Source organism: Notothenia rossii (assembly GCF_949606895.1).
Source record: "Notothenia rossii genome assembly, chromosome: 9".
Classification (NCBI taxonomy): Eukaryota; Metazoa; Chordata; class Actinopteri; order Perciformes; family Nototheniidae; genus Notothenia; species Notothenia rossii.
Window position 1 is genome coordinate 7,384,798 of NC_136907.1, and position 24,956 is coordinate 7,409,753.

General features: G+C 41.0%; 1 protein-coding gene across 2 annotated transcripts; it reads right to left on the bottom strand.

The window, feature by feature from the left end:
- Positions 1–33: 33 nt before the first annotated feature.
- Positions 34–19,735, bottom strand: LOC307020717 (transmembrane 4 L6 family member 5-like). 2 transcript variants are annotated; one of them, XM_079652247.1, is made up of 6 exons: positions 19,643–19,735; positions 18,031–18,099; positions 15,246–15,311; positions 7,633–7,766; positions 5,165–5,351; positions 34–235 (listed from the first exon to the last, which is right to left on the bottom strand). In XM_079652247.1, exons 1-5 carry the CDS (start codon positions 19,682–19,684, stop codon positions 5,174–5,176), a joined length of 489 nt encoding a protein of 162 aa, XP_079508373.1. In that variant the 5' UTR covers positions 19,685–19,735; the 3' UTR covers positions 34–235; positions 5,165–5,173. The 2 variants fall into 2 exon arrangements, with proteins under 2 accessions (XP_079508373.1, XP_079508372.1); XM_079652246.1 differs by lacking the exon at positions 19,643–19,735 and having other exon boundaries at positions 18,031–18,932.
- Positions 19,736–24,956: the final 5,221 nt, after the last annotated feature.

The following is a 24,956-nucleotide window of genomic DNA, read 5'->3' on the forward strand; positions in this document are numbered from 1 at the left end:
TCGCAGAGAACTGGATGAGCGTCTTTCATTTAAAAACAATTTATTTCAAATTAAATCATAAGCATACATTGTTTCTAATACTGTGCCATTTTCACAACAACACTTGCAGACATTAAAGATGTCTATTTTATTCAAATGCAGCATTTAGCCTCATGAAAAACACAAAAAGTATAAAAATGTCATAGTGCATATCTTGTAGGAGGAACACTTCTCTCCATCCTCCAGCAGAGGGCGGCTGTAAGGAAAGAACACATCATTAGAACAGGAAGTCAAGATTCTCTACGATTACCAGAGGTTGGAGAAGTACTCAGATCTTGTACTTGAGTAGAAGTACCAGAGTGTAGGAATACTCTGTTACAATAAAAGTCCTGCATTCAAAATGTTACTCAAGTAAAAGTACAAAAGTATTAGCATCAAAATATACTTAAAGTATCAAAAGTATTCATTGTGCAGATTGGTCCATTTCAGAATAATATAGGCTATATGATATGTTTTATAATGATTGATCATTAAAGTGTTATCAAAGCTGGTAAAGGTGCAGCTAGTTTGAATGACTTTGTATACTGCAGGGTAGCTTGTGAATTCAGGTGGAACTAAAGTCTGATTTAACCCATAAGAACCTGGACCCATTTCTACTTTTGGGGAAATTAAGGGGAACATAATTTAGACTAAATAGACCACCTAGAACACATTTCTGACAAGAACCCCCCCCCCCCCCCCCTACTGTCAAATATCTGAAATGTGACATATGTCACACTGGGCTTTAATGGTAACTCTTATTTATAACTTATTTAGATTAGATTTTTTTTGGTTTAAATTAGTTTGAACATTCTTTGAATTGAAGAATAAGAATATATCAACTCAATTTAATTGAATCAGCTAAATTAACTGAGCAGATCATAATCATATTTCTAATTGTGCATATGTCACTTTGGCTTTACTGTGAACGTTTAGGGTTAATGTCCCGATCTGACATCAGTGTCACAGCAATGTTTGTCTCATTTGTTTCATATCCAGGGGTGCTGAGGGTGCTGCAGCACCCCCTGGTGGAGGACAGGGGATCTGCACTTCCACAATACAAAAAAAACGAATTTTCAGCCTTGATGTAACAGCATTCATAATTAAATAAAGATAACACCCTTTTCACCCGGGTTACATTTTCCATTTGCCCTGTACGATGGGCGCTGTAAGTGATGAAAGTGGGGGATGTTGGCTTAGCAGGCGCCCGCAGCCAAAGTGAGAGAGATAGAGAGAGGGGATACCGCGGTACCGGCGGGGATTGTAGTTAGCTTCTGCTGCGCTAACGGATATAAGAAGCTGTTTCTACAATAATGTGGAGAGAGGGTTCTGTCCTGTCAGACTGAGAGGCACAGTGAGGTAAAGGACTCTGAGGGTTTAGATAGTTAACTTTAGTCTAAGTTATCTCAGTGGGTCTCAAACGTTTTGATCGCAATTTATGTAAACAAATATTTCCAAGGCACACCTTTATAATTATTAGGATAAATCAAAACAGGTTTGAAATCATTCCAATGTATACTATAGGACTGTAAACCAAAAATATCGTTTAAAACTGGAGAGATTAAAAAATATACATAAATAAATAAATGTTAACTGGTAAAATAAGATATGAATGAACAACACAAGTAAAATAAGTTACATGTATTTGTTATTGGCTATGGTAGGTTATTGGAAATGTTCACATACCTACTTATTTGATTAATAAAATGCAAACCGATCTTTTTCATATGGGTGTTTAGAGTTGTACCCCCTAGATCAGTCTCTAATTGGGCGCACAAAGTGCACCAAATTGAAGCATTTTACTTTAAAATGTTAAAAAAGTCTTCCCGGGGGAGTACCCCCGGACCACCCTAGAGGATGTGAAGTCCATCCCCCCAATTAAAACATGTTATAATACTAAATACATTTGAAGCCTTGTTATATAAGCTGTCCACCATGTCAATATGTTTCTCTTTTTGTAGTGTATTGGTCTTTTGTAGAGGTGTTTCATTACCAGCTAAAATCTTGCCTATTGGGCAGCACATTGGTCAGAACCAGCCCTGGTGTCATCCCCACAGCACCCCCCATTTGAAACATGTTCCCACGGCTATGTTCATATCAATTTGATCAAGAAATGTTTCCACAACAGGTTAAATGTAATAAAGGACATGTTATGTAAGCATTTTAATTCTTAAATGGCTTGAATTTTACCTTTAGCAACAAAAATAAGCTTTTGAAATGTAGCTCGTTATGTCACATGTGTTAGTCTGGCACATGGACATGTTATGGGAACACAAAATCACGTGACCTGGACAATGACCCACCAGACTGTTCAGTGTGTGTCACTTAGAGACTTCATGAGATAAAAACAAGCTGCTTGTGTGACAGTCAGACAGTGAATACTTTACAGCGGCCGCTGCCGTGTGAGCTAACCTGGAGCTAACGGGAGAATAAACTCCAGTGTTCGAATTACCCATTTGCTTTCGGGGGAGCCCTATTTTTCAGTGCACATCCTGCTACTAAATATATCACACGCACGCTCTGTTGACTGGCGCAGCAACGCAGATTCGATCAATTGCTATAAGGGTCATTCCAGAATTGGAGGACAATTTAGACACCAACATTTTTGAAAAATGAACCTTTTATTTTAGAATTTTTTTGTATGTATTTAGGAAAAACAGATAATAAACCATCAAAAAAAGTGATTTGCCCAGCTTGGCATCAAATGTATATTTTCCAATGAAGAATTACCCCTGTTACTCTAATTATAGTAACAGGGTTGAAAGTAACAGGGTTGAAAATCAATGCTAATTTGAGTTTTAACCTCAGGAATTATTGCTAGATGTAGCATGTAATGCTACTTTCAAGGCAAGGACAAATTTGGATATCTAATGCAAGAAAGATAACTTTGAAATTAATATGCTTTATTCTGGTAATATCAGGGTTGAGTGGGTCAGAGTGCCACACTCTTTTACGACTGAAAAGATTGTAAAAATATGAAAAATAAAAGAGAGGATTTAGTTTTGGTCTACCCATGGCACTAGCACATGGCTTGCTGATGTCACTTCCACTGTGTCATCTGACTTACAGTTTTTTCACTTCCTGTGCCAATCTAAAAAGGTTTGGGTAACAGGGTTAAACGCATGTTGAGGGACACACCTTCTGTGAAAAATTACTGTTATTTAAAATATGTTTATGATTTAACAAATAGATTTTACCATTACAAGAGACATATATCAATAGAATAATACCAAAAAAAGTAAATAAAATCCCTATTTTAAATGTTATATTTGACATGCAAGTTGGTCACCAAGAAGCGGGGACAAGAGAAAAATGCCATTTTAGGGGATGTTCGAGAGCTATTTGATCATTTAAATAATATTTTGAAACCACTTTTTCTAAAATTTTATACACATTTTGTCTCAAGACAAGTATGTTTAACACAACAAGTGCATGTTTTAGCATTTTGGGCATGGATTATTAGATTTTTTATATGGGGGACATGAAATGTCCTCAAATTCTGGAATGACCCATAAAATCACTCTGCTACTACTACAGACGGTGTCACTACGCCGGCGGCTGTGGCCGTTGTTGAAGCCTCTTCAGGCCTCTCCCTCGGTGTGGAAGTGGAGGAGCTGTCAAACTCGACCGGAGCTAGAACGGGAAAAGCGCTGGTGTGAAAGCCGCATCATAGGGCTTTCACACCAGCGCTTTTCCCGTTCTAGCTCCGTGCTAGAGCTTTTCCGGTTCAGCTCCGGTTTCCCTTTTCTGCTCCCGCTTTGTTCACACCACCCAGACTGGTGCTGCCGCTGCTGCGTCATGACGTCACCGTTTACATCGCTGATTTGTTCCCCAACGGCGTTACGGCGCTCACAACAACAACAACAACAACAACAACAACAACAATAACAATAATGGGGGACTGCGTCGGGTCGATAATCGTGTTGCTTTTAATCACACAAAGCCAGATTAAATTAAATAACGACTTCTCCAACCTTATGCTTTTCTCCAGAGTGCCGTGGTTCGTTGTTTATTAATGTGTTTCAGCTGCATTTACCGGCCGCTGTAGTGCTGGCTGCTCTTCCACGGGAGTTTATTCTCCCGTTAGCTCCAGGTTAGCTCACACGGCAGCGGCCGCTCTAAATTATTCACTGTCCGACTGTCACACAAGCAGCTGATACATATCCCCAGTTCCCCTTAAGTGAATGTGTGTCAATCTGAATTGCGCCTTGAGTTCACATTGTTTTGTCAATCTATTATTTCTCAGGGGAAGAAGAACATTTTACTAGATTCAAGTGTTTGATGGAGGTTAATCAAGCTGAGAATGACTCAATACAAAAAAAGGAAACGAATATGCTGCATAATGCTGCATCACCATTGCAGAACATGAATTCTCGATAAAGCGATGAAGATGTACATTTAGTTTCCCCTTTTCTTACTTTAAAAAAAAAGCACACTCATTTCTATCGTAAGGGCGTCGGTTCAACCAGAAAAACCACTGGTATAATGATACCATCTGAAAATATTTTAAAGGTCCCCCATGATACTGTTTTTCATCAATATATTATAGGTCTCAGATATATACAAAACATGTCTCTGAAGTGTTTGGCTCCAAACACCAAACAGATCATTGCAGCATCCCATAATCCCCTCTGTTTCAGCCCTGTTTCCAAAGTGCTGATTCTCTGTCTGTTACTTTAGATGAAAATAAGGAGCCCCTCCCCACGCCCCTCTGAGATATATTTGGTTAAAAAGAACACAATGGTGCTCTAGGAGGAGATTCAGGTGATAAGGTGGTGGGGGGTTACCTTGGTTGGTGATTGGCTAATGGTAACACAAGCTAAATAATAGTTATGACATCACAAAGTGGCCAAAATCTGATCAGCTCATTTTCAGACAGGTTTTTATATAAATGGATCAGGACAAAAAGAGAGAGAATCTTTGTTCCTGAAACTTTCAGACTCTCTTTACACAGAGGGGACACATGGTGATGTATAAAAGACATGGAAAAGTGGATTTTGCATAATAGGTTACCTTTAAGAACAGTACTAGAGTAAATCCACTTAGTTACTTTACACCACTGAACATTTCTAATCTGTGTCGGAATTAGGAAATCCTCACAACAGCTAAAACCCTGCTATTATTTGTGATATGCTACTGTTTTTACCCCTTTGTCTCAACGGGCGCCACAGAAGCAGCCGAACAGCCCGTTGATAATCTGGATGGCGCAGAGGATCATTTGCAGGCTGCTGGTGGCCAGCAGGGTGGCGAACAGCACGATGTTGAACAGCACGATGTTGTTGGGCTCTGTACACGTGAGCCCAAACGCCAAGTAAGTCAGGAGACTATGGCCACTGTGGAAAACAGGAAGTCAACAGGAAGTCATCAGCAGGGTCTGGGTGAGTTACTTTCCCTATCCCTGATCTGGTAGCGTTCATTTAAACTAACAATCTTTGTTTTCTATGTGGAACAAATCTGCTCAAATCATCAGTGTTTTAATCAGGAACTTTAAAAATGTATCTTTTACAATTACTAGTTACCTGCAGAGGCGGGAAGTAACTGAGTACATTTACTGAAGTATTGTACTTAAGTACAATTTTAATAATACTTTATTGAGTATTTCAATGTTATGCTACTTTTTAATTCTACTCCACTACAATTCAGAGGTTAATAGTGTACTTTTACTCCACTACTTTTATTTAATACTTTAGTGATTTTACTTGAGTAACATTTTGAATGCAGTACTTTTATTTATAACAGAGTATTCCTACATTCTGGTACTTCTACTTTTACTTTAGTACAGAATCTGAGTACTTCTCCCACCTCTGGTAACGAAGAACCAAGATATTTAGTATCAAAAATGTGTCCTCTGCTAAGAGATTTTATTTATAGGAAAACCTGCCTTTCATGAAGCATATTCAGCCTACACACCAACAATGAAACACATGAGCAGCACATATTACAGTTTAAAGAAGCAGAATATCTGAGCTGACAGAAAATGCTCCGTTTTAGTTTAATACACACAGTTAAACTCACACACACACAATTTTATGAACATAGAGGTTCACCTACTGAATTAAAAACAGAACAAACGAACCAAAGAAAGTGAAAACCATAAATCAGATTCAGGCAGTAGGCGTATAGATTCACAATTAAAGTATTACCATAAAGAACAGTACAGTTTACAAAGAAGAAATTCAATCTCTTCTTTTTACAACACACACTACATGTTTTTTTGTTATTTTTTTTGCAATATTGTAATCTTTTATCCTGATTAAATTATCCATATCCAATCTATTAAAGCCTGGTGATCAGGACTTTAGAAATGTAACAAATGTCATCAGAAATTCACTTCAAAACTGGGATTAATAACGGAAGGATTATAAAGGCTGCATAACAATAATATAATATGGCTTCCTTAAAATGAGGAATTCTTATTTTTGAATTATTCTGGTATATGGATATTTTAAGCATATTGGACTGTATCATTTATTATGTAGGATGACATTATATATAACTCGTCTTTTATTTATTTTTTGTTATACCTGTGTTATTTACGTTTTCAGTGTTGATTTGATTTCTATACGTGTTGTTTTTCATATTCTCATGTTGAATTTCTTGGATTGTACAGTGAATGAGAAGCGCAATCGACAATTACAAAGTGTGAAACACTTTAACAAAGCTTGAGATAAATTCACATTTTATAAAACAAAATTACATTAGCAAAACACTTTTACCAAGGAAAAAAATCTTTAACATTAACAAAAACAAATTAACAAGATGCAAAACACTTTTAAAAAGCTAAAAACTAACGAGTGTGTTTACGGTCGGTAAACATGTTTTGTCCGTTTTGTGGAAACAACCTGGGACTAGTGACATCGTTTTGCTCATCTTGTGGACAATCTCTGGATTGCTTAAAGGACACGGACCAGACAGAAGGACCAGATATCTTGCAACATTGCGTGCAATATTTTAATGAAGGTCACTCGTATGCTGTAATCGTGGACATGTTGTGTATCTTTCACGGTGTAAAAATCAGTTTGCGGACTCTTTAAAGCAAACTGAATCAAGCCGGGTTTTACCGCAGAAAGGGTTATTCCTCTCTAAACGCTTTAATTAACGCCATCAGGCTGGAACTTTGTGGACCTGGACAACTGTTTTGGATACCGAACAATGTGGCAGGTACTAAAACAAAAGTACAGTATTTGAGTGAAGAGAGATGATGTTATGAATTTGCTCCGGGAGCTTAACCCTCAAGGCTAGGAGAGGAGATCTCGCAGAAGGTTTATAAGGAGAACCTACCACTCAATGGGACCGAACTAGATGTGGCATGCTGACGGTTATGACAAACTTAAGCCATTCGGTGTGGCCCTTTCAGGATGCATAGATGGATTTTCTATGTACTATGGCTTGAATGTGGTCCAACAAACAATAACCCAAGAGTTCCTCACATGTGTGCGAAACCTCGGTGTCATCCCCATGAGGCTGCGGACTGATTGTGGCACGGAGAACGGAATTATGGCTGCAATTCAGTGTACCCTACGTCACCATCACCATGACTACTACTCTGGAGCGTCCAGCCAAATGTATGGCTCATCCATGACTAATCAGCGTATCTTGAAAGAAGTGCCTCACCTGTTTTTGAAAGGTGTCGACCAGACCAGAATGACTTTGCAGAGAGGTCCATTCTGCAGACCGAGCCCCGCCACGATGAAGCTGTACAGAGCGCCGGCCCCACCCTCTGCAAATAAGGCAATGGAGAGTAACATCTGCAGCAGGAAGAGCAAAGGTCAGAAACGTCTCTGTGCAACACATCGCTCATTCATACTGAATTATTCCGCATGTTTGCTCTTCCAATCCTTCCTCACAATTTTGTCGTGCAATTGATGAATTAGTAATTTATGTGTTTAAAAAGGACAGGCACGACTTTCTTTCTTTCTGGAGCAATGCGGACTGTACCGTTTACCAATTGTGGCACAGGGATACGATGGGGCAGCCCTCATGTCTGGTCATGTTAATAGTGTTCAAACAAAACTACGCCAGGATCACCCGTCCGGCTATACATCCATTGCATGGCCCACAAATTGAACCTTGTTTTGGTGGATGCGTGTAAAGGCCCGGACACACCAAGCTGACTCCAAAGAACTGAAACAGACGGACCCCCGACTGTTGTGTCGCCTCGCGTCTCTGCGTCTTGGCCATGTGTCGCACTGGAACACACCGCAAAGACTTCAGCCGACGGCCAAGAAGCACGTACGAACTGCGCATGCGTGAGTGGCAATAACTCTCCTTACCAGCAGGCGGTGGTAGTGTGTATTCGTCATTCTAAAGAGGCAACAACCGGAAGACAGACTGCGTGATAACCGAGAGAAGAAGAACAGACTGCGTGATATAAACAAACAACAAATACCGTGTGCGTTCCATTTTCACTCTACAGCGAGAGGCTCATGGGGGCTTTCCCGAGCCTGTGTCGAGAACTGGAGCTAAATTAAATCTCAGATTTGCCTTCTTAATAGTTTGTTTCGGTCCCTTACTTCCGTTTCGCTTCTCATGCACTGATTCGCTAGCTGAACAGCCTATTAGAGGGCTTTCTTTTGCCTACAGCCTTTGGCGACTGCCCACCAATTCGACATGTTGAATCGGTGGGTTTTCGGACGAACAGGTGTCGGCACGGCTGAAAAGACACGACGGTGCGGGACACACCAAGTAGGGCGTGTCGACGCTCATCGACGGCCCCAGTGTATCCACATGTTTCCTGCGTCAGTGACACAAGACCATTTGAGATGTTCTCATCTGGCTTTTTAAATGTAGCACTATCCTTCTCAACATGCAGAATTCCTGGGTGTCTTAGGGAACAGACTTGACAGTTCATCCTTTTATTGCAGTTTCTGCTAAGGTGTCCCTGTGTAAGACATCCAAAACAGAGGCCTTTAGTTTTCAGAAACTCAATCCTGTCTTTCGCTTGAAAACTGTGGCAAAACTGCTTCCCCTTTGCCAGCCTGACTTCCAAGCTTTAGAGTCTGTGGCCGTAGCTTTGACTTTTCCCTCCGTAATTGTCCTGGTATCATGCATGCTTCCAAAAAGGGGGTCGTTAGCCATTTGTGATTGTCTATATATCACTAGGTCTGTAAACCTTGCTCTTCGTCCCTTTTTCTCTTGAACCTCGGTAGCAGCACTCCTCCAACTTTCTTTCACCTTGTATGGGAGCTTTGAGGCAACGACTCTCATGTTAGTTGGATTGTTCATTTCGTCCATATATTCTATGTCCTCTATGGCATTATGGCACGTAATCAGGAAAAGGGCATAGGCGTTCAGGGCTTTTCCGTCTTCAGATCTGACCTGTGGCCACTTTAGAGCTTTATCCATATAGGCGGTAGCAATTTTAAGTTCATCACCATAATGTTTCTGGAGTAGAGCCCTGGCTTCTCTGTAGCCTCTCTGTGGTGCCATGTGCTCACAACTGCGGACTAGCTCTTGAGGTTCCCCTCCGGTGAACTGTTCCAAGTAGTACAATTTATCGCTGCTGCTCTCTGCCTTGCTGTCGATTACATGGTTGAAGGCTCTTATAAAGGACTTGTAGGTGAGCGGGTCTCCCTTGAACACAGGCAAGTCTCGTTTAGGAAGATAAGACTTTATGCTGCTTTACCAGCATCTCTGTAATCTGGCTTTGACGCTGCATCACATCATAGTTGTCCCTCTCCTCTCCTACGGTGACCTTCCCTAGGGCCCGGTCCGTGTGCTGCATCAGAAGCTCCATCCTGCATGTCCATCCACATGCTTGACTGTGTTGGGCGTGGCATGACAGTTATTTTTAGCAGGTGTGCCGAGGCAAGTTTCTCACCATATTTAGCTGGTTTTGAAGCAGTTCTGGATCCGGTGCCAGATGTCTCTCACTTGACATGACGTTGGCTGCGATTAAGGTAGCTGTTCTACTTATACTATTCAAGCACCTTTAACTTTGCATCACATTCAGCTACAGCTGCATTCATCTCTAATTGTTCTCTATGAGCTGCTGTAATAGGGAGGCTTCTTCTACCTCAAGAGCCTGCTTCTTCTTTAAGGATGCTGCTCGAGCAAGCAGTATTGCCTTTTCAGCCTCCACCCTCCTGCGAGCAGAAGAAACAGTAGAGGAAGCCACTGTGCGGTTACTGGTTCTGGAGGCACTGTCTTCAGGCCTGATATCATCTACTTCAGACAAGCAGGCTTCCAATACTTTGACCAAATAAACACATTTTGTTGACTGACAAATATAGTATACTTAAGCCCAAATCTGGGTTTCCAAATGTCTGAAACAAGCTTGTAATAAGATGAAAGCTCACTTTATTATATGAGCTAATCTCACCGGGACACAGGCTCGGGGCGGTTAGCGGTGAAGCTCTTTGAAAGTTTGTGTAGCGTACTGACAGACTGACAGGGTGACTAATGCTGCTGGGCACACATTTTATTTTTTAGGGAAAAAAGTCAAACTTTTATTTTGAAGGCCCGATTTTCTAACGCTGTGCATGCAGTAGGCGTTGGACTGGAAGTACCGGAGATCATAAACGGTTTTGAAAGCTTCTGTCACGTAGTAATCATCTTCTCAATAAAACATATTTGCTGATGTTTTTTCGAGTCTTCTGGCCAATCAGAATCAAGATTGTTGCCGGAAGTCCCCACGGAGAATAACTTTGCGGTAGAACTATCCTTTATATATCCATGGGTACAACTTCAGATAAAAATAAACACATAATGAAATATGACCTCCGGTTTGATGATTGACAGGTCACAGAACATTGGGAGCTACAGATGCAGCACTCCAGATAGGACTACACCCAGCGGATTCCAACCGAAAACCCAGCGGATCCCAGTGGCTGGGGGCGTTGCCAAATTGCTAAGAGGGCGTTTGTTCAATTACAGGATTTAACCATGAGATGGCCCTTCATTCACAAATACACAAAGTCAACTGGGTGTTGTAGACCTTAGTCTGTTTGCAATGTTTGCAGCTCTGCAATTGTGTTTGCTGAATACTGTAGCATTTAATCACTTATTTGTTATGGTTTTCACAGGCTACTTTAACGACAAAACATCAATATTTTAGATCAAATAAAGCATATCTAATCTTATTATCTTAATTGTAATTCAATAATATGTAGTCTTCATATTTTAAATAATCATAATAATAATGTAAATGTTTACACTTCTTTATTTTTTATGCTCATACTTACAGGCATAGGCCTATATGATGATATATAATGTTTGACATTATTGATATTAAAAAAGTAATTTGTTTTCCTTGTCATTTGTGTGTGTTTCTTATAGAAAGTGAAGTTATTTATTTGTAAGCTCCAAATCCAAATGTTTCCCTCAATGGCCTTTGTGCCCTGGCATGTGGCCTTTGCGCCCTGAAAAAATGTGTGACACCAAAGGCCAAATGGACTTGCCCCTAAAATGACGAAAATCCAAGCCTGGTGACAAGTGCATGCAGTATTTTTCAATAAGATAAACAGATTCAGCAAAGATGGAAACAGTGGCCATTTTTTTCCACATACTGCACTTGGTGTTGAGCCACACAGGGCCTGGGAATGCAGTCATGTTAAACTAAACCTCCAGATTGTGTCTCAATGTAAGTTTGGCTCGGTCCTCCACAGTGACTGGATGTCAGCTCAAACTGATCCGTCTCATATCGGCCTGAATTATTCCGCTGTTGCTCTACTGCAGGGTTCGAGTTATAAACTGATCTCTATGGGGGTCTTTAAAACTAACACACACACACACACACGCATATTGTCATTCAAGAGATGCGTAGTTCTTTGGAAAAATCTTTTTTCTTTTAACCTATATACCTCGTTAACATAAATAATACTCTTTACATTGACACATGCATTATTTATTTGTGATTAAAATAATGGTTGTTGGTGATGTATTAGCGACCCCCACAGATGTATGATTTCACTGTGTCCGTGGGAGCTCAGACCCCTCCTTATGAGAGCTCAGCTCCCATTGGCTCCCACATAACTCAAACCCTGCTCTACTGAATACGTGCCTGTGGTTTTCTATGTGGTGTCATATACCTTCAGAGCTGCTGGTGTTAACCTCATTTTCATCGAAACACTTCTCCTTCAGTTCTCAGAAGAAAAATTAATGGAGGTGAAATGAGGAACCAGAAAACATCTTCCCACGTTGCATTGTACTGTGTATATCAGTATACATACTGATCAGCTGAACATCAGCAGGAAAGGACTCTTTAAAGTAGAGACACTACACTGATATACACCTGAACATCAGCAGGAGAGGACTCTTTAAAGTAGAGACACTACATACTGATATACACCTGAACATCAGCAGGAGAGGACTCTTTAAAGTAGAGACACTACACACTGGTATACACCTGAACATCAGCAGGAGAAGACTCTTTAAAGTAGAGACACTACATACTGATATACACCTGAACATCAGCAGGAGAGGACTCTTTAAAGTAGAGACACTACACTGATATACAGCTGAACATCAGCAGGAGAGGACTCTTTAAAGTAGAGGCACTACATACTGATATACACCTGAACATCAGCAGGAGAGGAATCTTTAAAGTAGAGACACTACATACTGATATACACCTGAACATCAGCAGGAGAGGACTCTTTAAAGTAGAGACACTACATACTGATATACACCTGAACATCAGCAGGAGAGGACTCTTTAAAGTAGAGACACTACATACTGATATACACCTGAACATCAGCAGGAGAGGACTCTTTAAAGTAGAGACACTACATACTGATATACACCTGAACATCAGCAGGAGAGGACTCTTTAAAGTAGAGACACTACATACTGATATACACCTGAACATCAGCAGGAGAGGACTCTTTAAAGTAGAGACACTACACTGATATACAGCTGAACATCAGCAGGAGAGGACTCTTTAAAGTAGAGGCACTACATACTGATATACACCTGAACATCAGCAGGAGAGGAATCTTTAAAGTAGAGACACTACATACTGATATACACCTGAACATCAGCAGGAGAGGACTCTTTAAAGTAGAGACACTACATACTGATATACACCTGAACATCAGCAGGAGAGGACTCTTTAAAGTAGAGACACTACATACTGATATACACCTGAACATCAGCAGGAGAGGACTCTTTAAAGTAGAGACACTACATACTGATATACACCTGAACATCAGCAGGAGAGGACTCTTTAAAGTAGAGACACTACATCCTCCTCGTTTGCAGGCAGATCCCATGAATAGTCAATAAGCTCAATATATTTCCAAAATTAATCTTACTTTCATGCAAGTATTTTCTTTTTTTACTTAATCAGAGTAGGCGTCATCATTTAGAGATAACGAAGCCCCCGATGAGAGGAGCCTGCCAAGCTGCTAAGCGCTGATACACCGATCAGTGCGCATCATGAAAATATTGATCAGGCATCATCCAAATGAGGTTAGCCAATAGAAGCATGAGTGTAACATAGTGATGTCACTGTGTTCAGTAAGTAAACAAAGGAGCCTAATGGAGGCGTTTCGGGAAGGGGGGGAGGGGGGGGGGGCGAAAAGCACAGAGATTTTAGTCTTTGCAGACCAGTTACATGAATACAAACCTATATAACAAACTACAGGAGAGGGAAAACCCCAAAAAGCACAAAAGGGTCTCTTTAATGTGTCTAAACTTTATACACAAATGTGTGTGCTTCCTATGTCCAAAATGAACATGCTTTTTTGTGCCTCTTCCCCAAGACACACTGAACCTATCCACCGAAATCTGTGATATTTGGATAAATTGTTGATGGATTATGAGCATTTATGTCTAAACCACACCTTTTTGCTAATACGTTTCGATTGATGTCGGCCACATTTTTCCACACATCGTGCTCATTTCCTACGACAATGTGTCTGACCCTCCACTAATGCTGTACATTAAGTTTGGTGTTGAAAAAGGCGGAGCTTAGGGACACGAGAGGATAATATGTAGAGCAGCTCCACCTGGATAACGGCCCGTCCACACACAGGCATGAAAAAAATCTTTGAAAGCTTCGCCCATTCACTTGAATGGGGTGACGTGGATGATTTTTAATCTTCGCCGAACTGCATTGTGGGGAGCGGAGCATGGCTTTGCAAGCATCGTGAGCATCAAAGTTGAGCAATGTTCAACTTTTGATGCTCCCAATGCTTTCGAAGCTGGCATCAGCCAATCAAATCCCGTTTATGCAAATCCCGCCGGGAGAGCCAGACCGCAGTTCATTTCCTCATATTCCAAACGAGAAATTACGGTAGCAAATCACCCGGTTCTTTACGACCAGAACTATTTACCGGGATACAAACCGGAGGAACCAGGCATGGAGGGAGGTGGCAGAGACAGTGGGTGAAACTGGTGGTTTTCGCCTGTTTGGGGATTTTATATCCAGTTTACTTCGTTTAAACATTGCTATTGCTTTATATGTCGGGGGCGGGAGATTCATGTGATTGGTTGTTGATCGCGTTGCTCGCAAAAAATCGCCAAGCTTCAGACACGCCCAGTATCAAGATTTTTTTCATGCCTGTGTGTGGACGGGCCAAAATTGCAGGTCCATCAGACTTACGCTGTGACTATGTACACTTTTCGAAATCTGAATTTTCACAGGTGGCGCTAGCAAGCATGTTGGAAATGTTGAACCCATCGACTCTAGAATGTAAAATGTTTCACCCGTCTTGACGGCTTTGCAAAATGTCGCTACATGAATGGCAACGTAAAGCCCTCAAAAACAGGTTCAATGTGTAGAACAAGAATCGGGAGAATAATAATAATTCTATGCAGAACAATAGGTCTTCGCACACTTCGTGCTCAGGCCCTAATTACCATCATTACAATACACTCGCTGCTATATAACATGTGCAATATTAGTATTATTAATAATATGCTATGATAACGTGCAAATTATACAAAATTTAGCACTACTAAATACTGCTAATAATTGCATTGATTGTGTGACCATCCATGTTTCATGTTTTCTGTAGTTATTTAATAGCTCTTTTTACTGCACTTTTAGTGTACAGTTTTGATGTTGTGCTGCTGTGTTTATTGTATTTTAAATTGTTTTAGTTTAAATTGCCTTTATCTGTAATTGTATGCCAGCATATATAGAGAATGTGAATGCACCATACCGTCTATGGTATGCACATATAGAGAATTTAGTTTGCAGCATATATTGTTAAGCATTCATGCCAGTGCTCGTCTTTCACTGAACTCCTGAAATGTAGAGTCTGCAGTTTAGACAGACTCACCTTGCAGCGGTTCCCACAGCAGCCCTGCGTCCCCGTCTTGTGGATGTACAGCGCAGGGAGCAGCACCTGGAGCAGGACAATAATACACATTCAGCTCAATTTAGACAAAACAATTCATAATTTTCACTCAATTTTGATAACTTTAGAACAAGGAGCAAACCAAAGTCATACATTTAGGTCTTGTACAGTTTTCAGTGGCTTCTTGGAAATAGCTGTAAGAGAAATTCCAACTATTTTTTGGTATTTCTCTAAACCCCATGTCCTGTCCTGTTGGGGGTCCCGCCGACACCTATTCCGCCGGGGGTCCTGCCGACTCCATGTCCTGTCCCGTTGGGGGTCCTGCCGACTACTGTTCTGCCAGGGGTCCTGCCAACACCATTTCCTGTTCCGTTGGGGGTCCCGCCGTCACCTGTCTCGCCGGGGGTCCTGGCAACTCCTTGTCCTGTTCTGTTGGGGGTCCCGCCGACACCTGCTCCGCCAGGGTTCCTGCCAACACCATGTCCTGTCCTGTTAGGGGTCCCGCTGACACCCGCTATGTCTGGGGTCCCGTCGACACCAGCCCTTGCTCCGTCGGGGGTCCCACTGACACCAGCCCATGTTCCGTCCAGGGTCCCGTCTACGCCTGTCCCGTCGGGGGTTCCGTCTACACCTGTCCCGCTGCTCCGGTTCCTGTCTGGCCAACACCGGTTCCTGTCCTGCCGGGGGTTCCACCAGCTCTTGCTCTGGCGATCCAGCTGACCCGGAGGGGCCTACTCAGGGGGCCTTCAACCCTGTCTTCGGCCCCCTGAGTTTCCCCGCCGTGGACTTCCCTGCCCTTTTGCCTTGCCCCCGGGCCGTCTGCCTGAGACCACCACCTCGACCTATGCCGTTCCCCCGGGCTGTCCCCCCCGAGTCCCCCTTCTCGGCCTCTGCTTTGCCCCCGGGCCGTCCGCCGAGTCCCCCTTCTCGGCCTCTGCCTTGCCCCCGGGCCGTCAGCCCGAATCCCCCTTCTCGGCCTCTGCTTTGCCCCCGGGCAGTCCGTCCGAGATTTTCATTAATGACCGTCTCACTGTACATTTTTCCCACAGCTACACACTAAACGACTTGATTCACAAAATGTATTTAAAAAGAATTTATTGATTTGAAAATGATTGTATTGCTTTCGGTAAGATGTAAAGTGGAAGCAATAAAAGAAGGAGTTTCTCTCCCTCCAACCTAAAACACCTCCATTGGGCTCATTTGTTTACATCCGTGACTTAATGACATCACTAGGTAACACTCGGGAGCTCATTTAACCAATCACAACAGAGCCAGTCAGCTAACCCATCAGAGCAGACCGGGCTCTGGTTTCAGACAGAGGGTGAAAAGAGATGCTGCAGCACAGACAGTATGAGAAAAATAAAGAGATTTTTTTAATATTAAAGCATGGAGACATGTCACAGTAGAGACACTGATATAAATATGAACTGGCTCATTCCAAACTTTAAACTGCACTGTAGAAAAGTAAGAGAGACTGATGGAAGGACAAGAAAAAGAAACTGCACACACACACACACACACACACACACACACACACACACACACACACACACCTTTCTTCCTTCTCTTCTTTCTTTCTCAATCAATCAATCAATCATCCAATCAATCAATCAATCAATGTTTATTTATATAACCCAAACCTCAGGGAGAGCAACAGAGGAGGGATCCCTCTCCCAGGACGGACAGACGTGCAATAGATGCCGTGTGTAAATCGAAAAAATAATACATTTACAACATAGGTAGACCAAATGTTTGGAAATGCATGTGTCTATAATAAGAAGATTAATCCACAAAGATGTCAGCAATCTTGTGGGAGCCATCAGGGAAGTAGTATGGTGGGAGTCTGGCAGGACCGCAGAGACACTCAAATTTCTCATATCATACTCAAATTTCACAGCACAACATCTTGCTTGGCTTTTGACCAAGTTCGGGGCCATCTTCGTGCGAAATTCACAATTCCATATTTGTGTGTGTCCATTGGGAAAACCCCAGAGGACATTCAGAAAAGGATTCCTGCTTTATTCCTTGGAAAAAGAGTAGCAGTTTTTGCACAAATGACAAGGAACTAGTTAAAAGATAAAAACTTAATAAACGCACAATGGAAGAATCTGGTATATTAAATGTATGGATCGTAAAAAAAATAACCACGAGAATAAGAAAACAAGTTCATGTATTTGATGAAAAATGGGAAACATGGGTAAAGTAAACCAAATCATATCTTAAAATGCAAAGAAAGCTTGGTAAAGAAAGCAAGAGTTTAAAAGTAAAAACAAATTCTTGAAAGGCTTTTAACTTGATTATTTATTATTTATTTATTTATTATTGTGATGCTATGAACTATTTATAGTGTAAATTGGAATGATCCACATCTGTGCTCCCGGGTGTATCTGTGTGTTTTCTTTCTGTATGTTCCTGCCTGTGTACATGACATAAGCTGCTGCTCATAACCAATTGCCCCTTGCAGGATTAATAAAGTTGTTGATTGATTGGCTTTGTTGTTATCTATCTCCGTGTTTTGGACTATATAAGCCTGATGTTTTTTGCTGCTCGGGTGAGCAGCATACATCATGTGTGTGAGTTAACCCATATCCTTTGTATGTGATTTAACTCTGCTCCTTCTTGCAAGAATAAACTAGAACCTGATTATTGATTCTCAACAGTTTTAGTTTACATATCTAAAATACTTTTGAGGTTGCACACATTCCAGGCACTAATTTAAAGCAGTGTGTCCCAGAGTCACAAACAGAGTAGAGGAAAAACCACTCACCATTATTCCTCCTCCGACGAGTCCCCCCATGTACTTCACCTCCTCAGTAATGTGTCCATCTTTGGCGTACTTCAGGTCCCCGTCGGGAAAGAACAGCACGATGTTACAGATGATGGATATAAGTGTCAAAGGGTACAAAGTGAAGATAACGCAACGGGAAGATATTCTAGTGCACATGTTGTCAGAGAGGAAAAAAAACTCAGCAAAGTTTGAGCTGCTTTCAGAGGGAAGTTGTGACAGAAATTGACCCAAAAACGAAAATGTGTCTGCAGTGAGCGCAGAAACGAAACACTGGGAGTGATGGGTGTGGGAGGTGTAATGAGAAGCTGATAACGTAACAGTTATATTTGATGAAAATATAAAAAATATTAAGAGTACATACTTTCATAGGGGGAAAGTAGAAGGTCAATGATAGAAATATAGAATAGAAAATATCAAGAAGATATTGTAAGTGATCTCTACAATAAAACAGTTTAGTGCCGGATGTCCAAAGATATTAATAGGAGAATGTGCCAAACAGACAAACTAATGAGGCTTTATTCAAACATTAAAGAATCCTTTAGGTTAAGGTCTTCTTTTGAATAACAAAAAAGCATTGGAGGTATCAACATAATAAGCCTGACAAAGTACTTAACGTTTAATATATTGCATAATTTGTTTTGGGACTTGACAATCAACTTTCCTGCTATGTTAACTATGTTGAAGCAGTTATTTGAACTGATATTATACATATTTATTAAACTCTTATAAGATGTATGTAGATAGTATAAGAAATGTGCAGAATTTGACAGTTTAATGGTGGAGGTACACACATATTGATAGATGTCTTGTAATGCACTGTTGAGGAACCTGCGACCCAAGTTTTTCATTTCCAAACTTTTTCATCTCCGACCTTGTCAGGTATTGAACATTCAATGAATGAAGGACACAGAATTATTAAATATAAAACACAGAATATGAGTGATTATACTAAATGATTTACAAATAAACACCACTGCATATTTACAACTGTTACACATGCTGATGTAACGAAAAAATGTCCAACTTGGCATCAATAAAGTATATCTTATCTTAAGATGATTGATGGCTACTGCCATATTTGCAAAATGTGCCTCTTAACCTTGACAAGTGCATGTTTCAAGGCTTATCAATTAATGTAATGTAATGTAATGTTATCAATTAACAACAGGAGGGGTCACAGACATAAGACCAGCTGTTAAATAAAGCTCTAAAGCTCTGACCTTAGCTGGCATGTGGGTATATATTAATGCTGCCCATTATGGGCACAAGTCATTTCCCCCCTTTTATTAATTATATGTTTTAAACCTGGTAACACCAATGTGTTTCCTATCCCCTAAACCTCCAGGGGTGTACACAGTTTAATACTGGCAACTTCTAATTTTGGGAAATACAAAAACTTTTAAAACTACAATTCCCAGTAGAGACTCTATGGTAGAGACGTGCCACAGAACATGCAAGATTGTATCAGGTATAGTGCTGCGTACCGGTACGCCGAACCGGTACTGGACTTGTAAAAAGTTTCGGTTCAAGTCCGGTTAAAACCGGAACGTCGGGAACCGGTACCTGGACTCGAAAAAAAACTAGCAGTTACGTATATTCTCCTTTTTATTCTAAACCATCTAAAACCTTCCATAGATTGAGAAATTTGCGCTGAGAAAAGACGAAAAACATTGTGTCGGCTTCTGAAATGGCGGCCATTACTGAACTCACGAAGTCTCACAAAATATCGCAACTGCTCGCGAGATCTGTGTGACGTAACCGGAACCTCTGGACTTGAGTCCGGACCTGAACCTGAATGTGAGTCCAGGTACGCAGCACTAATCAGGCAGTTAAAGCAATTAAGAGCTTCCGAAAACAGGAGTTGTCGCCGGGCAACACCCAGACGAGGCCTTTAGTCTTCAGTTGTAAATATTTATTACAGCTTCCGTCCTCACATAATGAGGGCTGTTGTTCCCGTTTGTTATTAAAAACACAACCACCATCACTGACAACGAAGCCACGGGAGTTACACCTTTAACAGGATAAAGTTAGATATCAAAAAATGGTAACTGTATTCCGTTAGAGTTACATAAAAGATTAGTGAGATTTCCCAAAAATGCTAGCAGTATTACAATGTTACTAAAAGAACATGTTGTGTTGTTTCAAAAGGAGCAGATTTTATTTCTCATTTGTTAGCTGTACTGTTCTGTAGGCTAATACTTTAAATGTGAATATGCCTACTGTCTGAATCTGCTTCATGGTTTTCACTTTCTTTGGTTAATTTGTTATTTTTGTATTCAGTAGGTGAACCTATATGTTCATAAGTTTTTGTTTGTGTGTGTGTGTGTGTGTGTGTGTGTGTGTGTGTGCGCGTGCGTGCGTGCGTGCGTGCGTGCGTGCGTGTGAGCTTAAAGGTAGGGTAGGTAATTCACTTCAGAAAAACTTTTTGTTATATTCCATGGAATGCTCTTAAGATCCCGTCAGCAAAGAATACATTAAATGCTTTGACAATAAATACATAAAAAAATGTCATCTGTGGAAGCCGTGGCGCTGTAAAAAGCTCGACCAATCATCTGACCCGGCCCGGCTAAAATAACTGGATGGTTTACCTGCCTGTCAGCCTTCCATCTCGTGCATAAACTTATCTCGTGTCCTCATTGGTCATGTCCGCGTTCGTGTGTGTTGGAGGAGGGGCTCTGTAAGGAAGTCTGAAGGAAGGGGCAGATTTTTTTCGGCTGCTTTACTTTCAAATTCTAGCGCACTCGAGCTGGTTTCTCCATTCTTACCTACCCTACCTTTAAAGTATTAGTCTACAGAACAGTACAGCTTACAAATAATTATATTATATAGTTTGTCTGCAATGTCAGTATAGGATTTTTAAAAATATGAAAGAAAGTCATAGTATAGTTTGTCAAAAGATATTTTAAAAGTACTAGTATAGTATGTCAAAAGTTTCTTTAAAAAAGTCCAAGTATAGTATGTAGTTAAGAATTATATTATATAGTTTGTCTGCAATGTCAGTATAGGATTTCAAAAAATATGAAAGAAATTCATAGTATAGTTTGTCAAAAAGATCTTGAAAAAGTCATGACATTGTGTGTTGAAAATTTGGTTTTGAATAAACACATCTCACATCTAAACGTGTAATAACTACGTTGGTCTACAACTTGGGACGTAGTATTTCTACAAAAATGCCTCTGAAATCACCATTCATTCCAATGGCTATGTCATGTGATCTTCAAATGTCTCCCCGCAGAAAAAGAAAACATGGCCGACCTTTGTTTTATTCTCTGTGGAAAATGCCTATTTTAAGGTTAGTTTGGCCATTAAAATGCGTTTTGATGTCATTTGATGCGAGAAATATGAGTTGTTATTTCAGATTATGTGTGCAGTGGATGCACATGATCTTTAGTTTGCTAGTTATTATGAAGATTACTTCAGGAAACTGTGTCCATACAACGTTTTCATTGTTACCAAGGCGGTTGCTAGGGACGCTGCTATCGATATTATTTCTGTTAGGTTGTGTAACTGTTTAATGGTGTTATCTTTATTGCTTCCCCCTTCCCAGTCAATTTATAGTGTTGGTCCACAGCACAAACGTATTAAAATCCGCACCTAAAATTGTGGCATAGACACGTTATTTTCCCCTGTGCAATTATCCAACCCAGTCTCACATCTCATCGTCATAAGCAATACCGGAAACAGACGTAGGCAAGATCCTCAGCTCGGTGATTCGATGCACGTTGGGAAATGGTGTTTATGCGATGTGAAATCCGAAAACATTTTTTAAAAATAAAATAATACTTTATTCCGAGTGTACGGAGCCCTGGAGGGTTCATAGAGAGAAAAATAAATAAAACGTGGCTTCGTTTTACTTTCTCGTTCGCACAAGATAATAGAGCGTGGCCTCGTTTTATTTCAATTGAGGCCACGCTTTATTAACTCATGCGCACGAGTTAATAAAGCGTGGCTTCAATTTAAATTGATTAGTTTTATGAAGAATATGTCCGGCGTGTGTGTGTGTGTGTGTGTGTGTGTGTGTGTGTGTGTGTGTGTGTGTGTGTGTGTGTGTGTGTGTGTGTGTGTGTGTGTGTGTGTGTGTGTGTGTGTGTGTGTGTGTGTGTGTGTGTGTGTGTGTGTGTGTGTGTGTGTTGAAGTATTATTTGAATTATTTGAAGGATTAAAGTAACGTGTTATGGCAGGAAAGTTCAATCTGGTATATTCATTTTAATGTCACCTTATATAGAATGTGTGTTAAACTTGTGATTTCTGCATTGAGTGACTTCTGCCTAGCAGATACCAAGAAGAGCCCCCTAGGGTCTCTCTGTTAATTATCAATAGTCCTTGCAATCAACAGGGGAATTCCCGGATACATTTTCAGATATAAGGCAGTTAAAGTCTTGTCGAATTAATGATTTATCTCCTACACATCCTGCAGGCCGTGAGACTTGGGTCACCCAGCAGTAAACGAGATAAACGTCCTTTGTTCTAATTTTTTAGTCCGGACCTGAACCTGAATGTGAGTCCAGGTACGCAGCACTGATCAGGAAGTTAAAGCAATTAAGAGCTTCCGAAAACAGGAGTTGTCGCCGGGCAACACCCAGACGAGGCCTTTAGTCTTCAGTTGTAAATATTTATTACAGCATCCTTCCTCACATAATGAGGGCTGTTGTTCCCGTTTGTTATTAAAAACACAACCACCATCACTGACAACGAAGCCACGGGAGTTACACCTTTAACAGGATAAAGTTAGATATCAAAATATGGTAACTGTATTCCGTTAGAGTTACATAAAAGATTAGTGAGATTTCCCAAAAATGCTAGCAGTATTACAATGTTACTAAAAGAGCATGTTGTGTTGTTTCAAAAGGAGCAGATTTTATTTCTCATTTGTTAGCTGTACTGTTCTGTAGGCGAATACTTTAAATGTGAATATGCCTACTGTCTGAATCTGCTTCATGGTTTTCACTTTCTTTGGTTAATTTGTTATTTTTGTATTCAGTAGGTGAACCTATATGTTCATAAGATTGTGTTTGTGTGGGTGTGTGTGTGTGTGTGTGTGTGTGTGTGTGTGTGTGTGTGTGTGTGTGTGTGTGCGTGTGTGTGTGTGTGTGTATGTGTGTGTGTGTGTGTGCGTGCGTGCGTGCGTGCGTGCGTGTGTGCGTGCGTGCGTGCGTGTGAGCTTAAAGGTAGGGTAGGTAATTCACTTCAGAAAAACGTTTTGTTATATTCCATGGAATGCTCTTAACATCCCGTCAGCAATGAATATATTAAATGCTTTGACAATAAATACATTAAAAAATGTCATCTGTTGAAGCCGTGGCGGTGTAAAAAGCTCGACCAATCATCTGAGCCGGCCCGGCTAAAATAACTGGATGGCCTACCTGCCTGTCAGCCTTCCATCTCGTGCACAAACTTATCTCGTGTCCTCATTTGTCATGTCCGCGTTCGTGTGTGTTGGAGGAGGGGCTCTGTAAGGAAGTCTGAAGGAAGGGGCAGATTTTTTTCGGCTGCCTACTTTCAATATCTAGCGCACTCGAGCTGGTTTCTCCATTCTTACCTACCCTACCTTTAAAGTATTAGGCTACAGAACAGTACAGCTTACAAATAATTATATGATATATTTTGTCTGCAATGTCAGTATAGGATTTTCAAAAATATGAAAGAAAGTCATAGTATAGTTTGTCAAAAAGATCTTGAAAAAGTCATGACATTGTGTGTTGAAAATTTGGTTTTGAATAAACACATCTCACATCTAAACGTGTAATAACTACGTTGGTCCACAACTTGGGACGTAGTATTTCTACAAAAATGCCTCTGAAATCACCATTCATTCCAATGGCTATGTCATGTGATCTTCAAATTTCTCCCCGCAGAAAAAGAAAACATGGCCGACATTTGTTTTATTCTCTGTAGAATAAAGCAATACCGGAAACAGACGTAGGCAAGATCCTCAGCTCGGTGATTCGATGGTTTAGCCGCAATGCACGTTGGGAAAGGGTTTTTATGCGATGTGAAATCCGAAAACATTTTTTAAATAATACTTTTCCTAGTGTACGGAGCCCTGGAGGGTTCATAGAGAGAAAAATAAATAAAACGGGGCCACGTTTTACTTTCTCGTTCGCACGAGATAATAGAGCGTGGCCTCATTTTATTTAAATTGAGGCCACGCTTTATTAACTCATGCTCACGAGTTACGCCGGAGCTGTTAGATTAACATTAACGTGCTTATTGTAGTTGTAAGTGCACTCCCTTGCGGCCTGCAGCACCGTCCTTGATGGAGGATATGTGTGGGCTGGACCTGGAGTGAGCAGAGAGTAGAGTAGTTGTCGATTCTTGTTCTGTTTTCTGTGAATATCTGCCTCACCCTCTCAGACTTTGAGTTGCGCGCGCTACTAAAGAGACGTGTTAACATGGAAACCAAACAATGGTGTAGCTGTATTAAAGTCCGAGTGGAAACAGTCGTGTGTAAATATGATTTTGTTAGAAATCGGGAGAAATGCGGGAGAAATATGACCCCGGGAGGAAACCGGGAGAGGGCAATGAAATCGGGAGTCTCCCGCGAAAATCGGGAGTGTTGACAAGTATGAGTTTGATGTGTGTAGAGGTGTGTGGTTAAACGTAGCAGCCTCGATCTCTATTCAGCGGTTCTAATGAAGGGAAACACAGTGAAGTAAACAGTAAAAGGCACAGGTCTTTGCAGCTGGTGCTGCTCTTCTAAGATTCTGCTGAGTTACACGTTACTGCCTCCAGTGCCCTGTACGACGAAGCCAGTTCAACAGACCCTGGATATGTTTGATTTACCCGGCTTAATTAACCCTAACAAACGCGATGTCGCTAAGCGGTCCTACGAAGCTGGTTATCAACCCAGTAAATCAACCAGGGTTTCTCTGTCCGGCTGAGAGCACGTTCCCGTGAAAGGGACG

Coding starts and splice junctions, on each gene's coding strand:
- LOC307020717 (XM_079652246.1), bottom strand. CDS start 18,207: ATGTGCACTAGAATATCTTCCCGTTGCGTTATCTTCACTTTGTACCCT. Junction 15,312..18,030: donor TCGTCGGAGGAGGAATAATG/GTGAGTGGTTTT, acceptor GTCCTGCTCCAG/GTGCTGCTCCCTGCGCTGTA. Junction 5,352..7,632: donor TCGACACCTTTCAAAAACAG/GTGAGGCACTTC, acceptor TGTTTTCCACAG/TGGCCATAGTCTCCTGACTT.